The sequence below is a fragment of the Halichoeres trimaculatus genome, unplaced genomic scaffold (assembly GCF_033239565.1).
Source record: "Halichoeres trimaculatus isolate MK-OKI-2021-1 unplaced genomic scaffold, fHalTri1.1 fHalTri1_scaffold_15, whole genome shotgun sequence".
In the NCBI taxonomy this organism is placed as follows: Eukaryota; Metazoa; Chordata; class Actinopteri; order Labriformes; family Labridae; genus Halichoeres; species Halichoeres trimaculatus.
In genome coordinates this window covers 21,756,146-21,779,298 of record NW_027437193.1, presented here as the reverse complement: position 1 = coordinate 21,779,298, position 23,153 = coordinate 21,756,146, and the positions used below count along the sequence as shown (strand labels likewise).

The window sequence follows — 23,153 nt, the reverse complement described above, 5'->3', positions numbered from 1 at the left end:
TTATATGAGGAAAGCAGGAGGAGGATAAGAAGAACAAGCAACAGGGATAAAGATGAGATGAAGTGTGTGAGGAAGGAAGCGGGCGGGCATGTGTGCGGGCGGGAGAGTCGATGAACGTTGTCAATCAGCCATCGGCTTCTCCATTTGGTGGATTAGTCCTCAAGGCAGCAAGAGGCAGCTCAATAGAGACCCCGTCCCCTCCTCTTTTCCCTGTTCAGATAATAGCAGGTTGATATCGACTGCACCATTGACTGTAACTGGCTGGTGGCTGGTGACTACTGGTGTCATATGGAGGGCATGGCAGAAATGTCAGATCCTGGCAATGAAAAGTTGTTATATTGGACACATCACTCGGACTGGATAAGGGTGATAAAAGGCTTTGCCTCCCAGCTATTCTGCTCTCTCCGTTGGGCTTCCCACACATTTAAGCTCAGGAAAAGTCTGCGTGAAGATACTTTAAAAAAAGCCATGCATATACAGTACGTCCTATTTGGGAGACGGATTTATCCCATAGCCACCTTCTGTTAAGATGCTTATGTGCTGCTTTTTCCCAACAAAGAGAGTGATAAGTATTTTCTGCTTTATACTTTGGAGCCAGTAAGCACCGCTGGCTTTTAAGAGGATACAGAATAAACTTTAGAGGAAAGAAAGCATCTCTCTGAGAGTTATGTAACTCTGGTGGATAATTGACAGTTTGCTACAGTCATATTATAACACATGCATTTAAAATGAGACAGGGCGGATAAGATAAGCTTTGGATCTCTTCCTGTAATGTTACATTAACACCCGGACACATAAACCAGAGATGTTGCTTAATTACTGCAGGAAACTTTGCTTCCCTCAGTAAGTCTTTGACAGGAGAGAAGGACTTGGACTTATTTGTGCCCAGAGGCTGTTGCATAATGAGGTCAGTATTTCATTAAGAGGACGAATAATTTGTGCAGTTAAGAGCTGGGGCTGACACGTGTGTTCACCTGCCACCTTGTTCAGCAACAGATCGTACAAAGATGCCATGAGTTGTGCTTTCAAACATGTTTATGCTTAATGCAGACTAGAGCAGTACAGCATGTGTAAAATGTAGCTAAACCTTGGAGAAGGGAACACAAACCTAAACTTCAACAGACACATGTCCACGGAGAACTTAGATAAGAAAATTAGATGCTTGACACTGAAAAAGACAAGTGTACATGTCTTATCAGTTAAAATTGTTAAGTCCAGAAGAAATATCCTTTTAAAAGGTATTTAAATACAAGAATGGGATAATAATAATGATAATAATAATAATTCAGTTTTCCTTTTTTAAAAAAAAAGCAATTCAGGTGTCTTTTTTGTCTATCTACATCTTAAAGTAAGACATATTTCTGGATTTAAAAAAAACAGCATGCGATCCATAGCACTCCAATGAAATAAAATGCTTTATTACATCAGGGACATGTCTATGCGTTTCTTCTTATCCTTCAGTCTTCATCAGGACATGATAAGCAACACGAAACAGGTGTTAAACTACCTAGGGAGTGTCATGTGATTGTGTCAAGGGACACTGTCATATGACATCACACATTGGAAAAGACATATATAGGCAAAAACTAGCAAGTAAAAAGTAAAAATAGATTTTTCTCCTTTTAAATAATGTATTGTGTCTACCAGTGTTTGGTGCAGGCTGTTTATCTCTCTGTTGCCAGGCCTGTTGTACTTTTTACTTGTGTGTTTTTGTCTATATATGTCTTTTCTCATGTCTAATGTCTTTTCTAAAAAGTACAATGCATGCTGTTTTCTATAGTTCTCCCGTCCCTGAATCCTTGACCCAGTGCAGCTCTCACCTGTTCTTCAAATTTCTGGATTTGTCAGCTTAATGAGGCTCAAATTGAGAGAAATAGATGGTTTTCACTGAAAATAAGACATAAACACCTCCTTGGAATTCAGATTTCCAAGTGAAACTACTTGGGACTGTTGTAACTGTACAGCGAAAGAGCGAACCGTTTGCGTATTGAGGGGCTAAATCACCAGGGCAAAAATGTTTGGACAGTTGAAATTTGATAGGGGGTGGGTGGGTTGCAGGTATTTTGAGGTTACGCACACATCTACAGCAGAAACAATGACTCATACTGGATCAATACGAATGAAATGTTGATGAATGAAATGTTTTCTCAGCATCCAGAAGATTCCACACAGTCCAGGTTTATAAAAGAACTAGTACTGACTCAAACAAGAGTTCTTACAATCAACATGAGTATTTATAACAATGACGCACACAAACTCAGACCTTTTTTTTTTTTCTTTTTTGGTGACTCAGACTTGACTCAAACTTGAACACTGAGGACCTGACACTCAACTATGACTCAAGGTTTGGTGATTTGCCTACAGCATTGCTTTCAGATTATCTAGAGAAAGTTCTGCTTCTGGATTCTGCTTCTAACAGATGTAAGCATTAGGTCCTGTCCCCACAGAAGGCATTTTGTTTTTTACATCACCACAGGCCAACTATACAAGATTCCAACCACCAACTAACTATAGGCCTATAACAAGTTTACACCAGGTATTGATCTAAGGATTATATACAGCCAACAGAAACTAGAAAAACACTCAGAGAGCGCAGACCTCCTCCATGCATACTGTGATTCTCACGCAACACTTAAGTCTTACTTTGATGTTATACTCCCTTTCAGCAGACTGTCTGCTACAATTTGGTGTTAGTTGCAGGTTTGTACGATAATTTGTTTCCTGACAGTGTTGAAAATTATGATGACCCAGAAAATATTTCATATTCTGGATCTTAGTATCCAGAATATTTGTACTTTTACATCTGTCAGAAATTATGTTGACCTTGTCTCGTATTGTTTTGCAAAGCAATTTGACCATTCATCGTATATACACATATGGTGAAAATAGCCCTATCTCACAATGATAAAGAATCCTTAAAAAAAAACCTAGATCCAGACGGTGATACGGATCACCTCCAAAATTTAATCACTTCTTCCTTGTCCCATTTTGAACAATTGCTGAAAATTTCATCAAGATCCTTTCTTCAGTTTTTGAGTTATGTTGTTCACAGACAAACAGACAAACTCCCAAAAACACAACCCCCCAGCAGAGGTAAAAATGCTTTAAAGAGTGGACTAGTGGTTTAGTCTCACACTCTCTCTCAGTTTTCTGCTCTGACCACTGCCTTATGTAAAACACACACACAAAAAGAAAAAAAATGAGGGAAAATTTGATTTTTCACTCTAAATGGATCATGCTTTATATACACATATACACAAACAGGACTTTGCGCACAGAAACATCCACTAATGGGAAATGAAGCATCCATCAGCACACACCCTGAGCAGTTAGAGGGTTTGGTGGGCACCTTGATCACCTTCTTCACTGTTACTCACCACATCAGGCTGCTAGAGTTAGTTCAAACTTATTCAAAAGAACTAGCTTATGTTCAAGTATGTGCCCTACTCTTCCGCCCATCCACTGGCTCCCAACTGAATTTAGATAATCTACAAGATCCCTACACATGAAGAGTTTTTCATCCTTTCTCTGAACTACAGCCTTGACCTCTTCTTTCCATTTGCCGCTCCTTGATCTTTGAATCTTTGCCTTCTTTCCATCCCATGCTCTTATTACACAACTCAAGGTGACAACTGAAGGCAGTCTCTGTTTTAAAATGTTTTAGATGTGCTGCATTTATTATTTTGATGCAATTTATCACTTAACAACTTACCTACTTATACAAGAATGGAAAAAAACAACAACAGAAAACTCATAAAATGTCAGCTATAGCCATGTAATGGAGTTCATGTTCAGTTAACACTGGAGTGCTACAGAGAGCTGATAAAATCTGCAGGAAATAAAGCTGCCGGCTGGAAATAAGAAGCCTGCTTCTCGTGTCACCTACCCAAAATATTATAACAGCATAATGGTGGATAACTGAATTTAATGCCTGCAAAATTAATATATGAGAAGACAATGAAGATAACTCACAAATAGACAGAAATAAATAAAACTCTGGTCAAACTTATCAGCATGTTTGACATGATTCCAGATTTCTGCTTTAACTTTTCTTGTCCTCCCTGATTCTTAAATTGTGTAAGATTCAAAGCTTCTTAAGGGAGCTTCTTAACCTGTTTCCACAGGTGTGTTACCCCAAAATCCTGTTCCACAAACACAGACAGGCCAGACTCGTGGACTTCTTCATACCAGAAAAGCTCATTCACCTTGTTAAAAGAGTATAAATATTCAATCTTTAAGGCCTGAGGATTAGTAATTCTAAAAAAATATTTTAATTGATCACAATTGTATGGTGCTTTTCTAAGAATTTCAAAAAGTGTGACATAAAGCGCAAGAGTGGTAAAGGAAGGAGTTGAATTTACGTGTTGTAGGCTTTTTTTAGGAAGGTTTGAGTTGATTTTTGACTGAGTGAGGTGAGTCAGAATTTTAGATGTTTGCAGAGAAACAGTTCAGAGAGTTTGAACTGCAACTGCAAAATCTTTGTCCCCCAAGGTGCGGTGCTTGGTCCTGGTCTTGGTGATGGAGGTGAGGAGGATGGCGTCTTGTGGACAGAGGTGGTAAGATGTAGAGTGACGTTTGAGAAGCTCAGTCAGGTATGAGGGGGTGAGGGTATTGGGAATTTTCTAGGTGATGAGGAGAATCTTTACGTGGATTTAGTGCTGAATAGGAAACCAATGAAGGATGTGATCAAACTGTTGTCTCAAGTCCTTGCTTTTTTATATTAAGGAACTACTCTTTAAGGATTATTTAAAACATTGAACTGAAGAAATAAAACATTGTTGTGTTCATGAAACATTTAGTATAACGAGTACACTGTATTTTATATTGTACTGAAAATACAAACTGCTAAACCGTGTCATCCACAATTATAAGTATCAGGACTTCTTTGCTACTTTGTCACTTACTTTAGGGCTTAATTTGACCCAATTTACTTGCTGCTTTCTGTATGAAACACAGGCTTAAATATTATCTGGGTCACATTATCACAGTTTGCATATGTGCTACAAGTAAAACATCACGGACTTCGTTATAAAAATAGAAAACTGTGACTGACATGAGAAGACGTATGAGGCAGACAAATTGGGGGGATGGGGGGAGTGTTGATGTTCTTGCAGACGTTCGCTAAAAAGTGAACATTTCCAAAGTGACACTCTGCTTTAAGTCTCCGGATGGGAAGCCAGTTTGCCTCCGAGGTCAGAAAATCTGTATGAATAAATGCAGAGAGCTTTGAGCAACCCAAAAATATGGCAGCCTATTAGAGGAGGGAGAGTACAAAGCTGCAACCATTCTGCAAAAGGAATATAAAACACGGCTCATGGTAGCTTTTCTCCAGGAGATAATAGATTGTACTTTTCTTCTTTTGTCCTGTCTGGTCAGTTCTTTAGAGAAGCATCAGTGATTCATTTTCAGGACAAGACAGCTCCTATGACTCATTCAACAGACAATACAGACATGTCCGGGCATGCTTTTTCCAAATTTGACTGAGATGAGTGAAGTGGTCCAGTGATGTCCCCAAAGAAAACACACACACACACACACACACACACACACACACACACACACACACACACACACACACACACACACACACACACACACACACACGGATATAAACACACAGAAATCTGCACCTTCAGCTTCATCATGGAGTCCTGGCACAGTTTGTCCCCACGCGCCGCTGTCACCTCATCAATCCCGATCAGCTTGGCCTTGTAGCGCACGCCATCTCCACGGAAACGCTTAATAAGCCCCGCCTCACTGCGGTCTTGACCTGCGGCGGGAGAGACAGAGAGAAAAAGTGAGGACAAGAAATAAAGAAGAGAAATTGGAACAGAGAGTGATTACAGGAAACAAGGATGTGTGAGCTCAACTGAATCAAACAACTTTAGCATCGTGCCCTGCTAGACCTACAGAGGCTACTGTGTGTGTGTGTGTGTGTGTGTGTGTGTGTGTGTGTGTGTGTGTGTGTGTGTGTGTGTGTGTTCGTGTGTGTGTGTGTGTGTGTGTGTGTGTTCGTGTGTGTGTGTGTGTGTGTGTGTGTGTGTGTGTAGGAGTGGGCCGCTCTGATATAAATATTTATGGAATAGGAAATGCAGAATGAATAGTAAATTAGCAGCAGCAAGCAAGATTGAAAGAAAATTGAACTTGAAATTGGAAATGAAGTTGGTGGACTAAATGCGAGAACAACTGGAACATTGAGAACACTTTGACATCATCGATCGAGGGCATTGTGGGTCATCCCCACAAAGCTTGGGTTCTCGGGTAAAGAACAAGGTGACTCAGTGAGGGGGCTCTCATTTCTACGTCTCACCCATGTCTGTTGTTCCCATGGGTGCTATTGGAAGGCAACAAACCAGCTTGAATGGCGACTATTGAAGGGAATCATTTCGGTCCAGTGCTCACCCATAATCCACCAGGCCCTCCCTGGGTGATGGATGTCGGGTAGGTGGTGGGACGGCGGTGTGAGACATTTGCAAATGTGTGTCTGGTTGGCCTCGGGCTTCATAATGTCATCCACTCCCTTCTCCTCCTCCTGTCCCTGCTGGAGATTACTCCGTCTGTCAATCTGCTCGCCTGTCCCGACACCACCTTGACACAGACACCTTTCTCATTTTTGTGTCGGCGCCGTCTGCCGTCATATTTTTTTATTACGAGGTTGTGAGCCTCAAGCATTTTCTCGCGTGCCTTCCAATGTATAAAAGATCCCCTCGTAACCTGTACGGGAGTTGTCAGCCGCAGAACACAGACTCCCATCGCATTTACACGAAGAGATAGCAGGATTGCAAAATCAAGGTCACTGGCACCTTGGAGAATTTAACAGTTTTCAGGCTCCTTGCTCACTCGATTCTAGGTCATGTGCCTGCACAGTGCATTGGTTAACGCCTTGGATTGTTGCAGGGAAAGAACAATGTTCACCATCCCTCTCAAAGACTGTCAGGCTGCAGTCAAACGCCACAGAAGGCACCAAAACAGCCATGTTCATACCAGAAACACATCATGGTCCCTCCATAAAAGGAATTTCTGCTTCCATCTCTGTGATTTTCAAAGAAAAATCAGCAGTTCAAATGCAAGTACTTGTCTTGGCTACGCACACCCTCTCACTAATTCATGAGGGCACAATTCTCAAAAGAGGGGGGGGGATGCTAAAGTCATTAGAGTCTCTAAGCAAGTGAATGTCAAATCTGGGTCTGATTCAGACTTGTTTCTCTGCCAGAGGATAATGAGCCTTATATACAGCCACCGTGTACCTCTGAACATTAACCAGACACTGCTTGACATGCATGCAGCAGCCATGAGGAGAAATCAACATCTCTCCTTTGATGACAAAGTCACTAAAAAGACAAACTGCAGAGATTTCCGTGCATGTGCAAGAGAGGGTGGACTCAAACGATAATTACTGCCGTGCATGATTCAAACCATCCCTCAAACAGTGGCTGTAGTCTTTTCATACAGCGTTACGCATTCCACCCTGATTTTACTGACTCATACACTCTGTAATGTAATGTAAAATGCATGCTGCTCCAGTTGCATTTTAAACACTATTGGTCCAATTCAGTACAGCTCTCTCCGATGAGCTTTAACCAGATGTTCTGTGCCATTTGTTTCTTTACATACAGCGTGCCATTTCCCCTAATAACACTTCAGGAGAGATTTAGAGCTTTATGCGCAGATCCTCAAAAAAAAAGTAGGCCTTGCATACCAAATGAGAGTCTTGACACAGTGGCATAACTCGTACACTACGTGCTCTGGGTTCAGATCAAGACAAGCGAGTGTGCTGTATTTGAAAACTAAAGAGCTGCAGGGCATGCTGTTTCATGTTGTTACACACTGTAAGAGAGGAAGAGGAGAGCAGGGGAAGGTGTGTGTGAGAGGGGGGTGACATATATTCCTCTGGCTTCTTGGATTTACAACTACCCAAGGTTGAACAGTCCTCACTATATTTCTGGCTCCATAAGCCTGACACTTAAACTGCGGACAGCTACCTAAAGCCTTGTTTGTATGCTGTTAGCGTGTGGACATCAGACGACAGGCCTGCCGTGACAGAGTCCTGTTCGTCTGATACGTAAGCATCCTGGATTAATAACCAGCACATATCAGACCTCTGTCACAGGTCTTTCCTCTGAGCATTTCCAGTTACCATCATATTTGTCTGAGAACAACTCCAGTGCCACAAAATTGCCAAACCTTCAAAAGCAGAATTTATATTCCACATGCTGGACTTCAAAAGAGTCAAAATCAAAATGTTCTCCCATCTCTCAACTAATAGACCCTGCAACCACAAGTCTGATAGTAATAATTTGTCTGACAGTGGGTGAAAGCCTCGTCTCATGCTACCGTGTGTCTATGTGAAGCCCAACAATGGACAACACAGTTGCCTGCCGTTTGGGAGTCCCACTGGTCTGAGATGTAAGCATCATGGGATTTAAATTGAGTATAAGATGACAAGTCTTCCCCTTCAATACTGCATCAAGCAAAGTTTCAAAAATCATTAGTATTTGCTGACATTATTATCAATAATACAACATCATCAAAGGCTGATAAACTTGAGGACAGTTACCCTCAGTGATTTGCAAGTTCACACCAGAAATGAGCTCACAAAGATTCAAATGAGGTAGTTAAAGTGAAAAGTATTGCATGATCATTTTATATAGCTGTACATAGACTCTGTTTTGAGTAAAGCTTTATCAATCCCTTACCCTCAATCACTGACTTTCCTGAATCTAAAAAAGCTGACGAAGTCATGTACAAAATCAAAGAAATTTGGAAATAAATGAAAATCTCACTTGAAAGTAAGAAAAAATAAACAGCTTTGCAAGATAAAAACAAGACAATTTGACCTGATTTTTCTGACTGAATATTCGGCTAAATGTTCTGACTTTAACACCCTAACACATGGGGAAAATCTGCTTCATTTAAACTGATTTCTGGTGAAATTATTTTATCATCCTTTAAGATAAATGGGCAAACAAAAATTCTGAGCCTCTTTGAATCTGTCTTGATTCATTCATAAAACTTCATTCAATTTAGTTTTGTCTGAATTGCTAGCAGCAATAAGCCATCCCAAAACCCTAGTGTGACTTCTTTAGGTGATCAAAAACCGTGATGTCTGGGACATCCAGGTACACCCCTATAATGCAATTACTGTGGTACATCATTCATTCATTTTCTGAACGGCTTATCCTGTTCAGGGTCACGGGTGGCTGGAGCCTATCCCAGCTGTCATAGGGCAAGAGGCGGAGTACACCCTGGACTGATTGCCAGCCAATCACAGGGCTGACACAGACAGAGAGACAACCTTTCACACACACCTACGGACAATTTTAGAGTGACAGAATAACCTGGTGAGCATGTTTTTGGACTGTGGGAGGAAGCTGGAGTACCCGGAGAGAACCCACGCATGCACAGGGAGAACACGCAAACTCCACTAGTGACCTTCTTGCTGTGAGGCTGCAGCACTAGCTGTTGCGCCACCGTTGACCCCTGTGGTACATCATCTTATGCAAAATATTGACTCTCTAATGTTGTTGTTGAAGCCTTTAAAAACAGACAACTGTTTCTTCAGCACTTTTGTAGCTTTTCATTATAAAAACAAGCTCTGTCACTGAAAACAAGCCTCGTGTTGATCACTTAATGTAAGACACTGAAACAAGAAACTATTTCAAGAAGCAAATTGCGTTATTTGGGCAGTGTACGTTTTTTTTGTCTTCTCTCTTTTTTTTCTTTTTTGTTGCTAAGCACCGCCCGAGGGGCAACTTGTTGCAGTACCTCTCTTTTCCTTGTCATTTTGTTTCAATTTTTTTTTATGTCCTTTTAGTAATCTTTGCATTTGGAGACTATAATTACTTTTTTATGTCTAACTGGTTGTCCATAGACCCCAAACTGGTTAAGTTTCCACTGGTGATTTTACTATACAATTTTTTTATTATGTGTGTCCCAGAATTCTATGTGAAACCTTGTTGACATTGTTTACACCTTAGATCAGCTGTTAGCAGCCCGTAGCATGACTATGCTAACTAGTGCTAGGCCCAGTGTTCCCTGTGAGCTGAGGAGGAGGGGGAGCAGGGATGACATGTTGGTGCTGTGGTGTGAGTCAAGAAGGGACGCTATAGACCTATCCTTCCACCCATCATTACTGGGAATGTAAGATACATCTTCATTGTGATAAGTGAGCTAGTGTTAGACAGAGCAGCATCACAGTATTGTTAGAATATATAGCTTAGATGTATTATATAGGCATGCTTTTATTAACTTTGCTGTACAGATGTGCTCATTGTATTGGTGTGCATTGCAGGACACTTGAGGTGTTGTTATGTTTCATTCATAGCAATTAAGATAAAAAAAAAGAGAACACAGGAAGATGTGTGTAAAAGTTTTTCTGCAGATAGATGAAGGGGGGTTGATCACCCACTTGATGAGTACCAGCTGCAGATTGCAGACAGAATCAGAGGATGGCCAACAAGAGGGTAAACAACGTCCGAAGAGCCAACAAGAAGACGACTCAACCTACATTGCTGAGCAAAACTCACTCACTTAGTCACTTTATATTGGTGCAGAGAAAGAGACAGTCTTCATGAACTGTCTCTGGAACATGTAGTGAAAAGAGAAATGGGGCTGCACCAAAGATCTCTGTAAATGCATGTTCTTGATGTATTGTTAATAAATTTGTGTTCAAGTGAGAACCAGGGCGTCTTCTGATCCTTCCCCATCAACAAACCGCACGGGAAGAGGTGAGAGGAGCATGAAGTCAGATGAATAAATATTAAGGTATTCTGGTGAGACCGATAGCATCTCATTTCCATCACTATTCAGGGACATAGCTAACTTAGCTAACACCAGACATGAATGCCACATTGGAAGGGTTGTACCTGCTTAGGTTTGTAATTCCTTAAACTTCCCTGTCATGGGACAAATACAGGCTTATCGTATCATATCATATCATATCGTGTAAAGCATACAGCCAATGAACAACCATGATAAAAAGAAATGTTTTTGACGTGGTGCTCCACCTCTTTCCAGCTGTTGTCTTGGGTGAGAGACGCTGCCATACTGCTAGACACAGTGTGGTCAAATTTAGGAGGGGCAGAAAATAGACGGAAAGATTCAAATAATAAAAGGTATACCCAGTGTCCAATTATTTCACCAATTGGCAAACTTATCAATAAAGGACAAATTTTTTGTGTATCTGTTATATCCAGTGCTTTGCAGGTATCTATTATCCTGATTCTGGTGTTACAATCAGAGCAGCTTTACCAGTTGCTCTCATTGTTCATCAGCCTAATTAAGACCTGAAAGCCGTACAATCACCAAATCCTCAAAAGAGGCACAGAGAGCTTGAAAACAAATGCCACTATCAAAACCCGACACCCAGGCCCTGAACCAGGACCATGGAGAGAACAATTACAGCTCGCCTTGCTCCATACTGTTTCAGGGCTCATCACTGTGTTGCTTCCTCCTCCCTGCCACACTAGAATGGGGACAGTGAAAGCACAGATGGCAACAGATGGAGAGTCAGAAGTGCCCCTCCAGATATAAGGACTTGGCAACAGGAAAGTTTTTGTTGGGGATCCGGGCATCAAGGCAGCTTAACCTCTGAACCTCTCTGAGTGTGTATCTGTGTCTGACTGTCTCTTTCCGTCAGTGTTCCTGCCTGCTGGTAGGCCACACGCAAAACCTAATAGGCTATAATGACAGTTCACAGCGATGTGTATGGAGTTATGAGTTCTCTTCATGCAGCGTGTAATGTCAACCGTTATTTTGTGCATCTTTTCACGGGGTATTTGAAATGAAAGTGATAGGTATGTCCTATCAGCGCAGGGGGGTGATGACTTTAAGCAGCAGTAAAGAGAATGTATGTCAGAGGAAGGCAAAGCTGTCCTCGCCATCTGCCTCCCTCATGTGCACAAAATAACTTCCATAAGCCTCAGCAAACACGCAGATACACACTGAGAAACATTAGTAGCAGCATGTGCTCTCTGGTCTGGCAGGGCAGGGTCTAGACTTATCTCAACCAGAGTGACTGAACCAGAGCACAGACTTCAGCTGGAGAGGCATGACACACTAAAACACATCTGCCAGTAGCCAGTGAACATACCTGTGTTCACTGATCAGTTCCACATAACATTTTATCACGGGGAAAGGTAAGAACTAGATTTACTGCCTCATTTGGGAATTTCAAAGAAGTATTTCTTTAAAGGGAGATTTTGTGCTCTTTTAGGGTGTATGCTATCTCTCTGGTACCCCCATAGTAGATTCATATGCTTGACAACTAAAAAAGAAGTCTGTTTTTCTCACACCCCTGTTTCTGAAAACCCCTATTTCAGCCTCTTTCTTGAAAGTTTCCTGTCTCTTTAAGGTTCCCGTCTCCACAAACCCCCTTTCCTCTGATTGGCCAGCCCTCAGGAGGCCTGTTGGGGGCACAGCTTTTAGCAGACCTTGGTGTTTAAGGCCCGCCTCTCCCAGTGTCATGAAACAGTTAAGAGCTCACAATCTCAGAAAGTCTTGTGAAAATTTCATAAACATATTGTGCTTTTTTATTTTTGTAATTTCATTTTATTTTATTTTTTTAGAATGGACTGTTTTTTAGCAGTTTGCAGAAAAGCCAAAGCATTTCTTCGACATACGAATGTGTTGAACTCTGCATGTTTAGTAAACATCCAGGTAAAAATGAAGACATTACAAATATTTATGCTACAATAACATCGCTATATTCTGGTTTCATTTTTGTGCAGAGGGCAGTGTAGACATTGGAGGGCAGTAAATAGGAAAATTAGAGTAAAGGGATGGAGGCAGGGTGTGGAGGCCACCCTGACCTTAAGTCCTCTGGCCTGTATTGATGCCAGAATTCCTCTACCTGAGTCTGGCACAGAGCACCGGATCGAGCTTTCGGTTTAATGACTGATCGTTAAACAGTTACTGAGTTAATGAACAGTATTGTTCACATCGTCAATGCTCAGCACAGATGAGTGAATCACTGCAGAGTTTCATGCAGGTATTGATGTTTGCTGGGCGATGATAGGAGAGCTCATTCACGAGGTGGAGGCTCTGCGATGCTATTATCACATTCAATGTTTAGGCTGCATACTGCACAGTCTGATAAGCACAGCAGCAAATAATATGGCCAGGAAATGGAAACACTGTTTGAAAAGGGTGAAATTGTGAGTATTTGTACTGTCTCGTACAATCTCTCAGACGTCACACATGCAGTATGAGAGCTGACTGGTGATTTAATCTGCTGTTTGCTTCTCTCTGCGTCCTTCTCTCACTCTCCTCCGCTGTCTCTCTGTCCTCTTCTCCTTGTCTCTCTTTTTGAAATGAATATTTTTTTGTGCACAAATTACACTAGGAGAGCAACAGTTGCTATGGAGATAGAGTAAAGTCATGCATGTAAAGCAATCCTGTTGATGGATCGAGGGGAGCTTTGGCTGTAGCATGGCAGGCTGAGTTTGCTGCAGTTAGATTTGATTTTCCAGATGTTTTTAAAAAAGAAGTCATGAGCTTTGAGATCCTTTCAAACAAAATATAAGATGGCGTGGGCAGACTCTTCCTAAATGTACGATAAGAAATCCAATCTCTGAGTGAATTACCAAAAAATCAGCAGTGTAAGTATTAAGAGTAGGGCGGCTGAGTAATGCTGATTTCCTTTTTATCAAACAACAGAATCAACAATCAGTGAAATCTGTTTTTTGAGTTCCTCTGCATATACAGGATAACGCTTTTTGGATAAATACTGTTGGATAATCAAGTGATTACCCCTGGAAAATATTGCCAATTTATCAGGTGTGGTACTCATTAGTTGGGATCAGAGGCTTGATTAACCCTCTAGAGCCCGGTGTAGTGCTTGCGCTGCTATTTGCAAATAAAGTTTCGATTGGCAGTAGATTCAAAACCGTATTATTTATATATACAAATTCAATAGTCAAAGATCAAAATGAGCTGTTACATAACGGAGCTAGGATCCTACCAGGACAGTCACTTTAACACTTATATATGATACTGCTGCACAGGGTTACGCAAACCTTTGTTAAGAGACTGCACATGAATTAACCCAACTCTGTAAATATTGGACTATTGACGCCTGTGTATCATCCATAGACTGTAAAAAAAATAGACGTCATCTTGCTTGGCTCGAAATGCCAAGTGACTGGCTGTAGTATAGGTTAAAACATTCATCTCCCCAGTCATTCCAGATGGGCTGTGGTCGAACTTAAAAAAATTGTACTTTGTAGAAATGTTTCTTATGTTTGACTGTTGTGGTGATTTGAAGATATTATTTGCCTGCCTTGTCTTCAGGTCCTCTTTTTTTCTGAAAATATTTGTTTTCATTAGTTATAAGAGGTGAAAAACAAGGTTTTGGGTTTCACAATGACTGACAGCTGACGTTCTTGTGTAGTTTTTTCTGTGATTGTAAAATATGCCGGGAGGTAGAGCCAAGAAGAGATTAGACTCTCTGAAGAAAAAAAAATCATGATTTTCTTCACCAGGCTCCACTCAGATTCTCTCATAACCTCTACTGCGCAGACTCTGGCTGCACAACGGCTACCGGTGGCTGCACCTATGACAAGGGTATTAACTTCAAAACTGTACAGTGGTAAATGGTGCAGCAATGCTGCCTCTTAACTTCTTTAGGTTTGTAAGTGGTTTAAATGTAGATTAATTGAAGTTATTTCACTCATTCTAAGTTTACAAGAAATTGAAAGCAGATCAAGTGTGAGATTCTGGTACCTTTTTCCAGATGAACACAGTTTCTACCCCAACATCTAATGCTAGCATCATGTGCATACATCCTCCTTAAAAAAGGTAATTTTCAAACAAATTCTAAAGAGTAATTTTATCCATTTTCTATTGCACTGTGTGACACTACTCAATACAGATATCATCTTTTCAAAGAAAATGCTAATTTTAGCCAGATTAGCCAGTCAGTTGTGGCATGCTAACAATCGCTTCTTTCATAAATAAGGCAATGAATATCCCATGAAATTTAAACTTGAAATGTGGAAATATTTCCTTTTGCTTGTCACAGTTCATGTCTTTTTTGATGCTTTGAATCAGGAAGCTGTGAATCAAAAACAACTTCACTGATGACAAGTGGAACCTAGCATCAGTGAGTCTCGTCTTGCACATGACGTAAGAGGAAACGGCTAATGTGTGAATGGACTCATTTGCTGACAAGATAAGAGAAATGGCGGCCTTATCTCTACAACAAGACCAATTTGATCTGTTGCGTCTGACCCATATGACTGTGAATCACGCTCTGTCTAGGGTTCAGCTGTGTCCTTCACCTGGTTCCCAACCACTGCTAGCTGCTGAGTGACAGCTGCATGCATTACTGCTGCCACATTTCCATTTATATGGATCTTAAAAGGATCTTTGCTGATTGTGACAATGGTCCCTGCAGCACATGTGATTAACATGCCAAAGTCAGGAGCCGATAGCCTGAGCTGATAGCCCCCTCCAATGAGCTGCATGGCCACATGTGTAATAGCCCCCTTGCAGTGTTCCCCCCCCTCCCCACTTAACTCAAATCGATGAGCGCTCCTCCAGCCTGGCCATTTATCTGACAGAGCCGACAGGCCAGTGAAACAGCCACGCAGGACCTGGATTTACTGGACCGGCTGGAGTGGCTTTATTCATCGACGGAGAAATAAGGGAAAAGAGTAAAGCTAGGAGGGGAAACAGGAAAGCATCGTCTTCTTTGGTTCCTTCCTCCTTTTAACCAATCCCACTTTCTTACCTCTCTATATGCTCTTCTTTCCTCTTCTCTGCCAATTCAATCCCATTTCAATCTCCCAGCAAATGTTGGGAGAATGCCTCGCCCTATTACATCACTTAGGCTGTTCATCAAAGCGACAGGGTGTGAATTACCCCGTCTATGACACCTAAATCATGCTGCTACCAAACCCCCAGGCTACACGAAATGGTTGTTACTACATCTGGATTCCTGAGATGAGACAGGAAGCCTCTGTGGACTTGACTGAGTGGATCTTCTCTTGATGTAGTCCAGCACTATTTCGCTCAATGCAAACATGTCTGAAGGTTATTTTTACAGCCTGCATACATGAGAAGACTGCCACTTCCAATTCAGAGCTGACAGTTTTTATGCATGTTGATTTCATCAATTGAGCCCTCGACACTCAATGAACAGCACAGCAGAACCAAGATGGAACTGAGGGTTTTCATGTATGTAGAAAGAAAACCTGTGTGTTCGTCTACAACAAGACAATAAAAATAATTTCTTCTGCTGTTTTAGCCTGGGGGAAAAAGACTAGTCCATTGTTTTCCTGCTGTTGAATGTTGAGTTTTTGGATGTTCCATCAAAGAGGTAAAACTGGTTGCAGCTCTACTCCTACTAACTCAGGAAATGACAATGATTCAGATATTCTAAATGGCTTTTGGACTGTTCTATTTGTCTAGTTAAAGTATTACTACACTGTGAGCACCTCAGCTATGCAGCTGCTAATGCTAAGCTAACTGACTGCTTTGTGTTTACTATCTTTTGTGCCTTATTTTTCTGGAAGGTTACTACAGGCCGTTCATGTTTCTATAATCTGGACGGCTGTGCACATTCTTGCTTGTGCAACTTATTTTACGCTATGGCTGGGGTTTCACATTAAAGTTGTGTCTTTCATTGTATTTTTACAGTCAGGCAGACCCAGAACACAGAGACTAGGTTACTTCAAGGCCTTCCACAAATTGTGCTCAGTGAAAGCTGATGCTCCAATTGCCTGCCATCTGACAGCTGAGATCAGGATCAAGACATCCCTTTTGGAAGTTTTAACTGTCCCTAAAAGGAAGTCTGTATTAATGGAGACCAAATACTGAAGGACAATAGTGGGGTGTCTTGGAAGCAGTGTTGAGCAGTATAAGGGTTGGTTAGAAATCATAAACATATGTTTTGTAACCTCACCCAAGAACAAGTACTGACACCAACAGAACGGCTGGGCAGAGATTAAACAGAAACCAAGGGTGTATATTTACACCTGTGGCTCGTTTGCTTTGTTCCAATTCAGGGGCAAAAATGATACAATTCATGTTCTTACCCGCCATGGAGCATCAACAACGTGTATGGCTAGTTTGCATTATAGCGTTTATCTGGCTCATGTACCAGTGTGTGCTATATGAACAACATGTGCAGTTTTTTCAACAAGGCATTTTATTTCCTTGCTCTTCTTCTGTCGTTGTTGAGTCTTCGGGGCCGTTTAAATGACAACAGTTTTAGGGTAAAATGCAAAAGTTTTGTTGCGTTTCAGCCTCACGTTTACACAGAAACGGCATTTCAGCAGACCTAAAATGCAAACTCTTAGAAACGGCCTCCAGAGGGGGATTTTTCTGAAACACTGCCAACACTGTTGCCATGTAAACAGCAAGCCAGCGTTTTCAGTGGAAACTACACTTCACGCATACAATAGCACAACAGTACCGTTGTTACAATCGTCGCAAACTACCGTGTTGTACTTGTGCTGCTCAATCTGCTGTATCTGCTGACTGTCTTTCAACAAAATGTGCATCTGTTGCTCCACTTCTGCACTTAGTAGTCCCCAATTCACCAGATGATCAGCTCAACTCTACTTCGGTGGGGATCTCCCTAAAGTGGCTTCTGGACAAGACAGTTATGGCGCTAACTATAGGCTTGGAATGCATACTACAGCATTGGCGTTTCCTTGTGAAGACAGATTTTTTTTCACAGCGTTTTAGCATTTTCAGATAAAACTTTGTGGTGTAAACAGGGCCTTCTATTCATTTTTCTTCTACTGTTTTTATCTTGCAGTTGTGGGATTTTGTTTTTTGCCGTTTACTCAAGCGCTGTTTCACCCCTGTAACACGGTTACCTTGTGTGCCACCAGCTTTAAGGCTGAACTACAGCATCCTGCTTTTTATCAGATATCTCATAAACAAACAGTGAGCTAAAACAGAAAAATAGCAGTCTTATTCAACGTGGCTTTGTAACAGGGGCTTCTACAAACTGACCTTGTTGCAGTATTTTACCATCAACATTTTCTCTGACCCTAACCACACATTTTTACCCTCAATCCTTTGATATAGGTTTTAGGGTCAAACAAGTCAAACAGTTCTCAACAGTACATGGCAAAACTAAATATGGTCTACTTCCAGGTTAAAATTACACTAAAAGCCTGGAATACTGTATTTAGTAGGGGTACCTCTCACACTTGAAACAATACGGTACTGATTCCCAGTACCTGGCAATCGGTATCGGAACTCATCAGTACCAATGTTTGGTTCTTCTTTGTGTTTATGTGTTAAAAACATCAATTTGTTTAATATTAAAAGGTAAATTCCTTTAAATTTAACATATTTAATCTTCAGTATAACCTTGCAATGCTGTGTTCATGTCCAGCATGGACAATCGCCTACTCTTCTACTCCCTCATAGTCACAAGGATGCATTTAGGTACCAAAATATGGTACTTTATGATTTTACGTGAGTCGATACCCAGTACTTTTGGCAGAATTCAGTTGGTATCTATAAAAGTACCTTATTCGGTACCCATCCCTGAAAATAAGCATTTGCATCTCCAAGATACAAAGATGGTGTGTTTGTCATCTCCTGATAGGAGAAAGCTGCAAATTTTCCATTTGGTCTAAAACCCATTTTCTACCATTTTCTGGTATCTTCAAGGAGAATTTATCTTGCTCCACAAGTATTGTAAAGATCTTGAAGATCTCATGAAGATCTTGTGCCATTTTTCTTGCTAGTTACTGCTTAAAATGGACCATTTTCAACAGTTAACAGAAAGACTGAATGATATCTACAACATATAACTAGAAATAGTAAAAAACGTTTACATTTACGTGTGCAAGACTGAATTTATGGTTAAGTTTGGTGGCGAGAATGACATGTACCTTTGATCCTCCTGGACTCCCTTCGCTGGCTGGTTTTGACACCCGGCTGGATCTCGGCCTCTGCTGACATCCTCCACTGCTGAGTCCCTTGTCCTGCTCACAGCAGGTCCAACATGGGTAAGCAGCACGCAAGCTAATCCTCCCAACTCCCAGTGTCCGATTCCCACCACTCCAGTCCTTCTCACAGTCGCTCTCAGTCAGAGGAAATCTTCTTTGAATCCATGGTGAGATGTGTGGTACTCCTCAATAAATGAAGATCCAGTACTGATATCTACACTCTATCACTTCTGGCCCATTGTGTTTGAGTAATGCTTATAGGAACACGTGAAAAGAGGATTGAATTATGAGCTGGGAGATCCTCTTGAGAGCAGCTTCAGATCAGGTTTGACATCTTCTGGAGTGTACCTGAGTTCTCTCTGTGAAGGTCAAGTATCACATGGTCTGCTGTTGCTCTTTTCCGTGTGTCCGCCTATTACTCTGCAGTAATTCTCCCCGAGGGAGACCGCAGCATTGATTGAATGAAATATTGTTCTTCAGAGTAGGTCAGGAGTGGATATTATTCTTTGGGAGAGCCCTTCAGATACCGTCCAACAGCCCATCACCGTCACTTACTCCCAGCACTGCAAAGAAAAAAGAGAGACAGGTACGACCGTCAATATTAAGGAGGAGGTGGTGAAGAATTCAGATGACACACACATGCCCTCTGATCACTCATTACAATGTTAATCTGAGGTACGAAATGACAGGCACCAATTTAACAAATCAACAAAGATAATATTAAATCATTTGGATCATCAATCCTTAATGAGAGTGCAGCGCACCCCGTGCTGTTCTTCGCCCACCCTCGAAGCAGACCGGTGGTGGAAAAGCTCTTGTTGTAGGTATTGTTTGCGAGTAAATGTGGAACATTAAAGCATGACCAATGCATCTGTGCATGCAAAGTACATTTTCATTTCCAGAAGATGGATGGTGAATGCTCCGGGCTCAAGCCGACAGCTCGTGAGGAGGGGGAGCAGCAGAGAGCGGTAAATGACAGCCTGTTTCAAAGCAAACTCTGGTGGAAAACCTGGCACAAGTGTTCATAAACTGGAACCCCACACATTGTGCTTTAATGCCCTTGAATCATCCGCTGCTAACACTAGGGCCGTGCCAAGCTGGCACAGCGGCTGGCACTGCTTCTGTTGGCATGGTGATGGGCCATTGTTGTAGAAAGAGGCCTTCAGCCTTGCCTGGCCTGAAAAGAGCTGCAGCACATGGAGCACCAGGCACACGATACCCTGTGTGACATTGTGTGACATTGTAAGAGGTGAGTGTGAGAATATGAGTGAGATCTCAGGGTTGTTTTATGAGAAAGGAGACATTTTCTTGGAGTCATTTTATTACAGCAGTTTGCCACTGAAATGGTTTCTGTTGGTAGATTCTGAGGACACGACTCACTGAAGAAAGATTTGAGCCGTTACAAAATACTAGTGATTCATTACGAACGTGTTTTCAGGTGTCTGTAACCTACTACTGTAACCCTCTGAAAACCTTTTTCTTCTTTGACACTCAAAACTTTGACCCAAACATAAAAATCTGCAACTGCTCACACCTTTTAAAGGTGTTTAGATCAGGTGTGGCCAACCAGTCAGAGACCAAGAGCCACAAAAATTACCATGGTTCTACAAAGAGCCACATCACACACGTGGTCTTACAAAGGCACTTTCTATCACTCATAAACGAAATGACATAAAATGAAAAGCAATACATTTCTATCTATCTATCTATCTATCTATCTATCTATCTATCTATCTATCTATCTATCTATCTATCTATCTATCTATCTATCTATCTATCTATCTATCTATCTCTCTATCTATCTATCTATCTATCTATCTATCTATCTATAAAGCTATAGGCACATGAGGGATTGAGAGGAGCACATGTAGAGAAGAGAAACCGAAACTTAAGTATCAATTTCATCACCCTAGTATTGATAAATACTGATCCCAACTTAGTCATCAATATATCTATATTTTAGATTGCTCAGCACACCACTACTAATAACAATATATAGATCTCGAATTGTTTTTTATGAATGGATCGAAGAGCCGCACACCGAAAAGGCAAAGAGCCACATGCGGCTCGCGAGCCACAGGTTGGCCACCCCTGGTTTAGACGGATCCCACCCCGGGACAATCTCAAAGATGACTCTTCAGTGTAACTATTTAATCATGTACATCTGACACTTCAAAGTGAAAAATAAACAAGTTTCAACTCCTTAACTTAAAAAAAACGTGAATTTTTTAAGTTTTATATATTTGCCTGAAATGGTGCGAACAAGCAAATCCCTTGTCAGTCACGTTTGTGTTGTTGTCATTCAAAGCCAAAATCAGAGTTGTGTGAAGTTTCCCATGACGTCCCCTAACTGGACAGCAATATAACTTTACAAAAGCAGTGTCCTTATTAAATCTGGATAATCCACAGACCATCATGAGAGCAGTTTTTATTGAAACTACTTTATAGTCCCAAGAAAGCTATTTAATAAGGATTGTGGATTATCTACAGTAAGTGGGACACTGTCTGCGGATAAAAATGTCATGTTGAATATTTTAAATGTCTCTTTTTGTATTTCGGAGCCTCATGGATGGCATTCTTTTTAGCAGAACCATGTTGGTTGCAGTCACATAAACTTGAGCAAACCCTGGCAGGAAAAATAAAGAGCGTGTATTGCATCATTTATGCAAAACTGGAGAGTTGACATGTCTGTCCAGAATATTTCTCGAGTGATAAATTAACCTTAAAATGCAACGTTTACACATCCAGGAGTGAAACAGGAAGAGGTCACAAATGGGGCTCTGCAGCAATAAACACTGGATCTAAATGTAAACGGTGTTTCTTTATTCCCAGGTGAACTTTTCTCTTTCCAATGAGATGCATATCTGTCTGCATCCCCATTCTTACAGATGAAATTGACCCATTAAATAGTTTCTCCGCACAGCTGCTTTCTCCTCTTGTAGACACGTCCTTCAACCTCCCCATTATTCCGCGATGAACTGTGATGCTAAGACTCATTTCATTTCCTTGAATAACAGCTCAATGCGGTCGCCTCGTCACCACCGGCTCCTTCATCCTCTCCTTGAGCAAGGCTGTCTAGACCAATCGTCACCCCCTCATGTGTGCTCACGAGGCAGATAGAGTCATCCAGGTCTGCACGCAGGGGCCATCCCCACAGAAGCACTCCTCATGAAGGAGCCTGGGAGTGGCGGCGATGGAAAAGGTATTTTCCATGTCACAAAGAGCCTTATCGCAATGTAATTTTCATTACCAACGAAGAAGATATGCCTCATTGTATTAGACGCAAGAGCGATTTAACGTGATGTACGGCTGCTTGTCAAAACCAATGCTATCTAGGTCACCCAGACTCCCCAATCTGCTCTGTGTTTTAACAGCTCCCAGTGTCTCTTATGATTTGGGTCAGAGTTAACGAGCATCAGTCGTCTCGGTGCGACTCCCAACTGTTCAGGGATGTAAAAAAGCCCCTGACAAAAGCCACCCTTTATTTATTAATTTGTTCATTTTAGTTCTACCTCTCTCAAGTGCAAAGGGAAAACTTCCTCGAGGGATGTCAATTTAATTTCTGCTCACATTTCCTTATTTCCCTCCATCAACCCACAGCTGTCTTTGTCTCTGTCTGTCGCTCTTTTTTTTTCTTTTGTCCTACAAATCATCTCTGGAGATGATAGTCTCCTGCTTGCCTCAGAGTCTTTTCCCTGTGACCGGATTTTTGAACAAGAACTGGCACGCTGTGAGAAACCTGATGTATGGCGACTCTCCCTTCCTTAACATAGAGCACATCAATCATGCACCCCATTGATTTTCAGGAGCGGTGTTTGAGTGTATATCCTTCAGAAGGTGCAGCAGACCTTCCATATAAGGCTCAGGTACATACATCTTGTCATGCAGCATCAGGGTATTGAGATTAGATGTGAGGGAGCTCATCCTTTCTTTGTTGTTTGGTTCGGTTTTCCAGAAAACTGTCTGTAACCTTCAGTGAGGTGAAGCACAGGTCAATCCAGACTTTTTCAGTGCCATGTGAAATGGTCGCAAATCTTAAGTGGGCTGTTGTTTCAGGTCTCCACAATTATGTGATCAATGGACTTATAAATAGGAATGTCCTCGTTATAATAGGTTTGCAATAAACAGGGGACCATCATTCAGCTCCTTGATTACTGTGAGAAGGGCAATAGGCTGTAATTTCCAATAATTATATTGATCTTATCATCCAAGCCGTCTAATGAAAAACTGATGACGAAA

General features: G+C 41.4%; 1 protein-coding gene across 1 annotated transcript in view; it reads right to left on the bottom strand.

The window, feature by feature from the left end:
- Window positions 1-23,153, bottom strand: part of c8b (complement component 8, beta polypeptide) — an 80,241-nt gene that overhangs the window by 32,374 nt on the left and 24,714 nt on the right. Inside the window, exons 2-3 of the mRNA XM_074688608.1 lie at window positions 18,858-19,477; window positions 5,631-5,770 (exon numbers count right to left, since the gene is read on the bottom strand). Of these exons, the coding sequence (XP_074544709.1) occupies window positions 5,631-5,770; window positions 18,858-18,927 (210 nt within the window). The 5' untranslated portion in view covers window positions 18,928-19,477. The remainder of the gene's footprint in view (window positions 1-5,630; window positions 5,771-18,857; window positions 19,478-23,153) is intronic.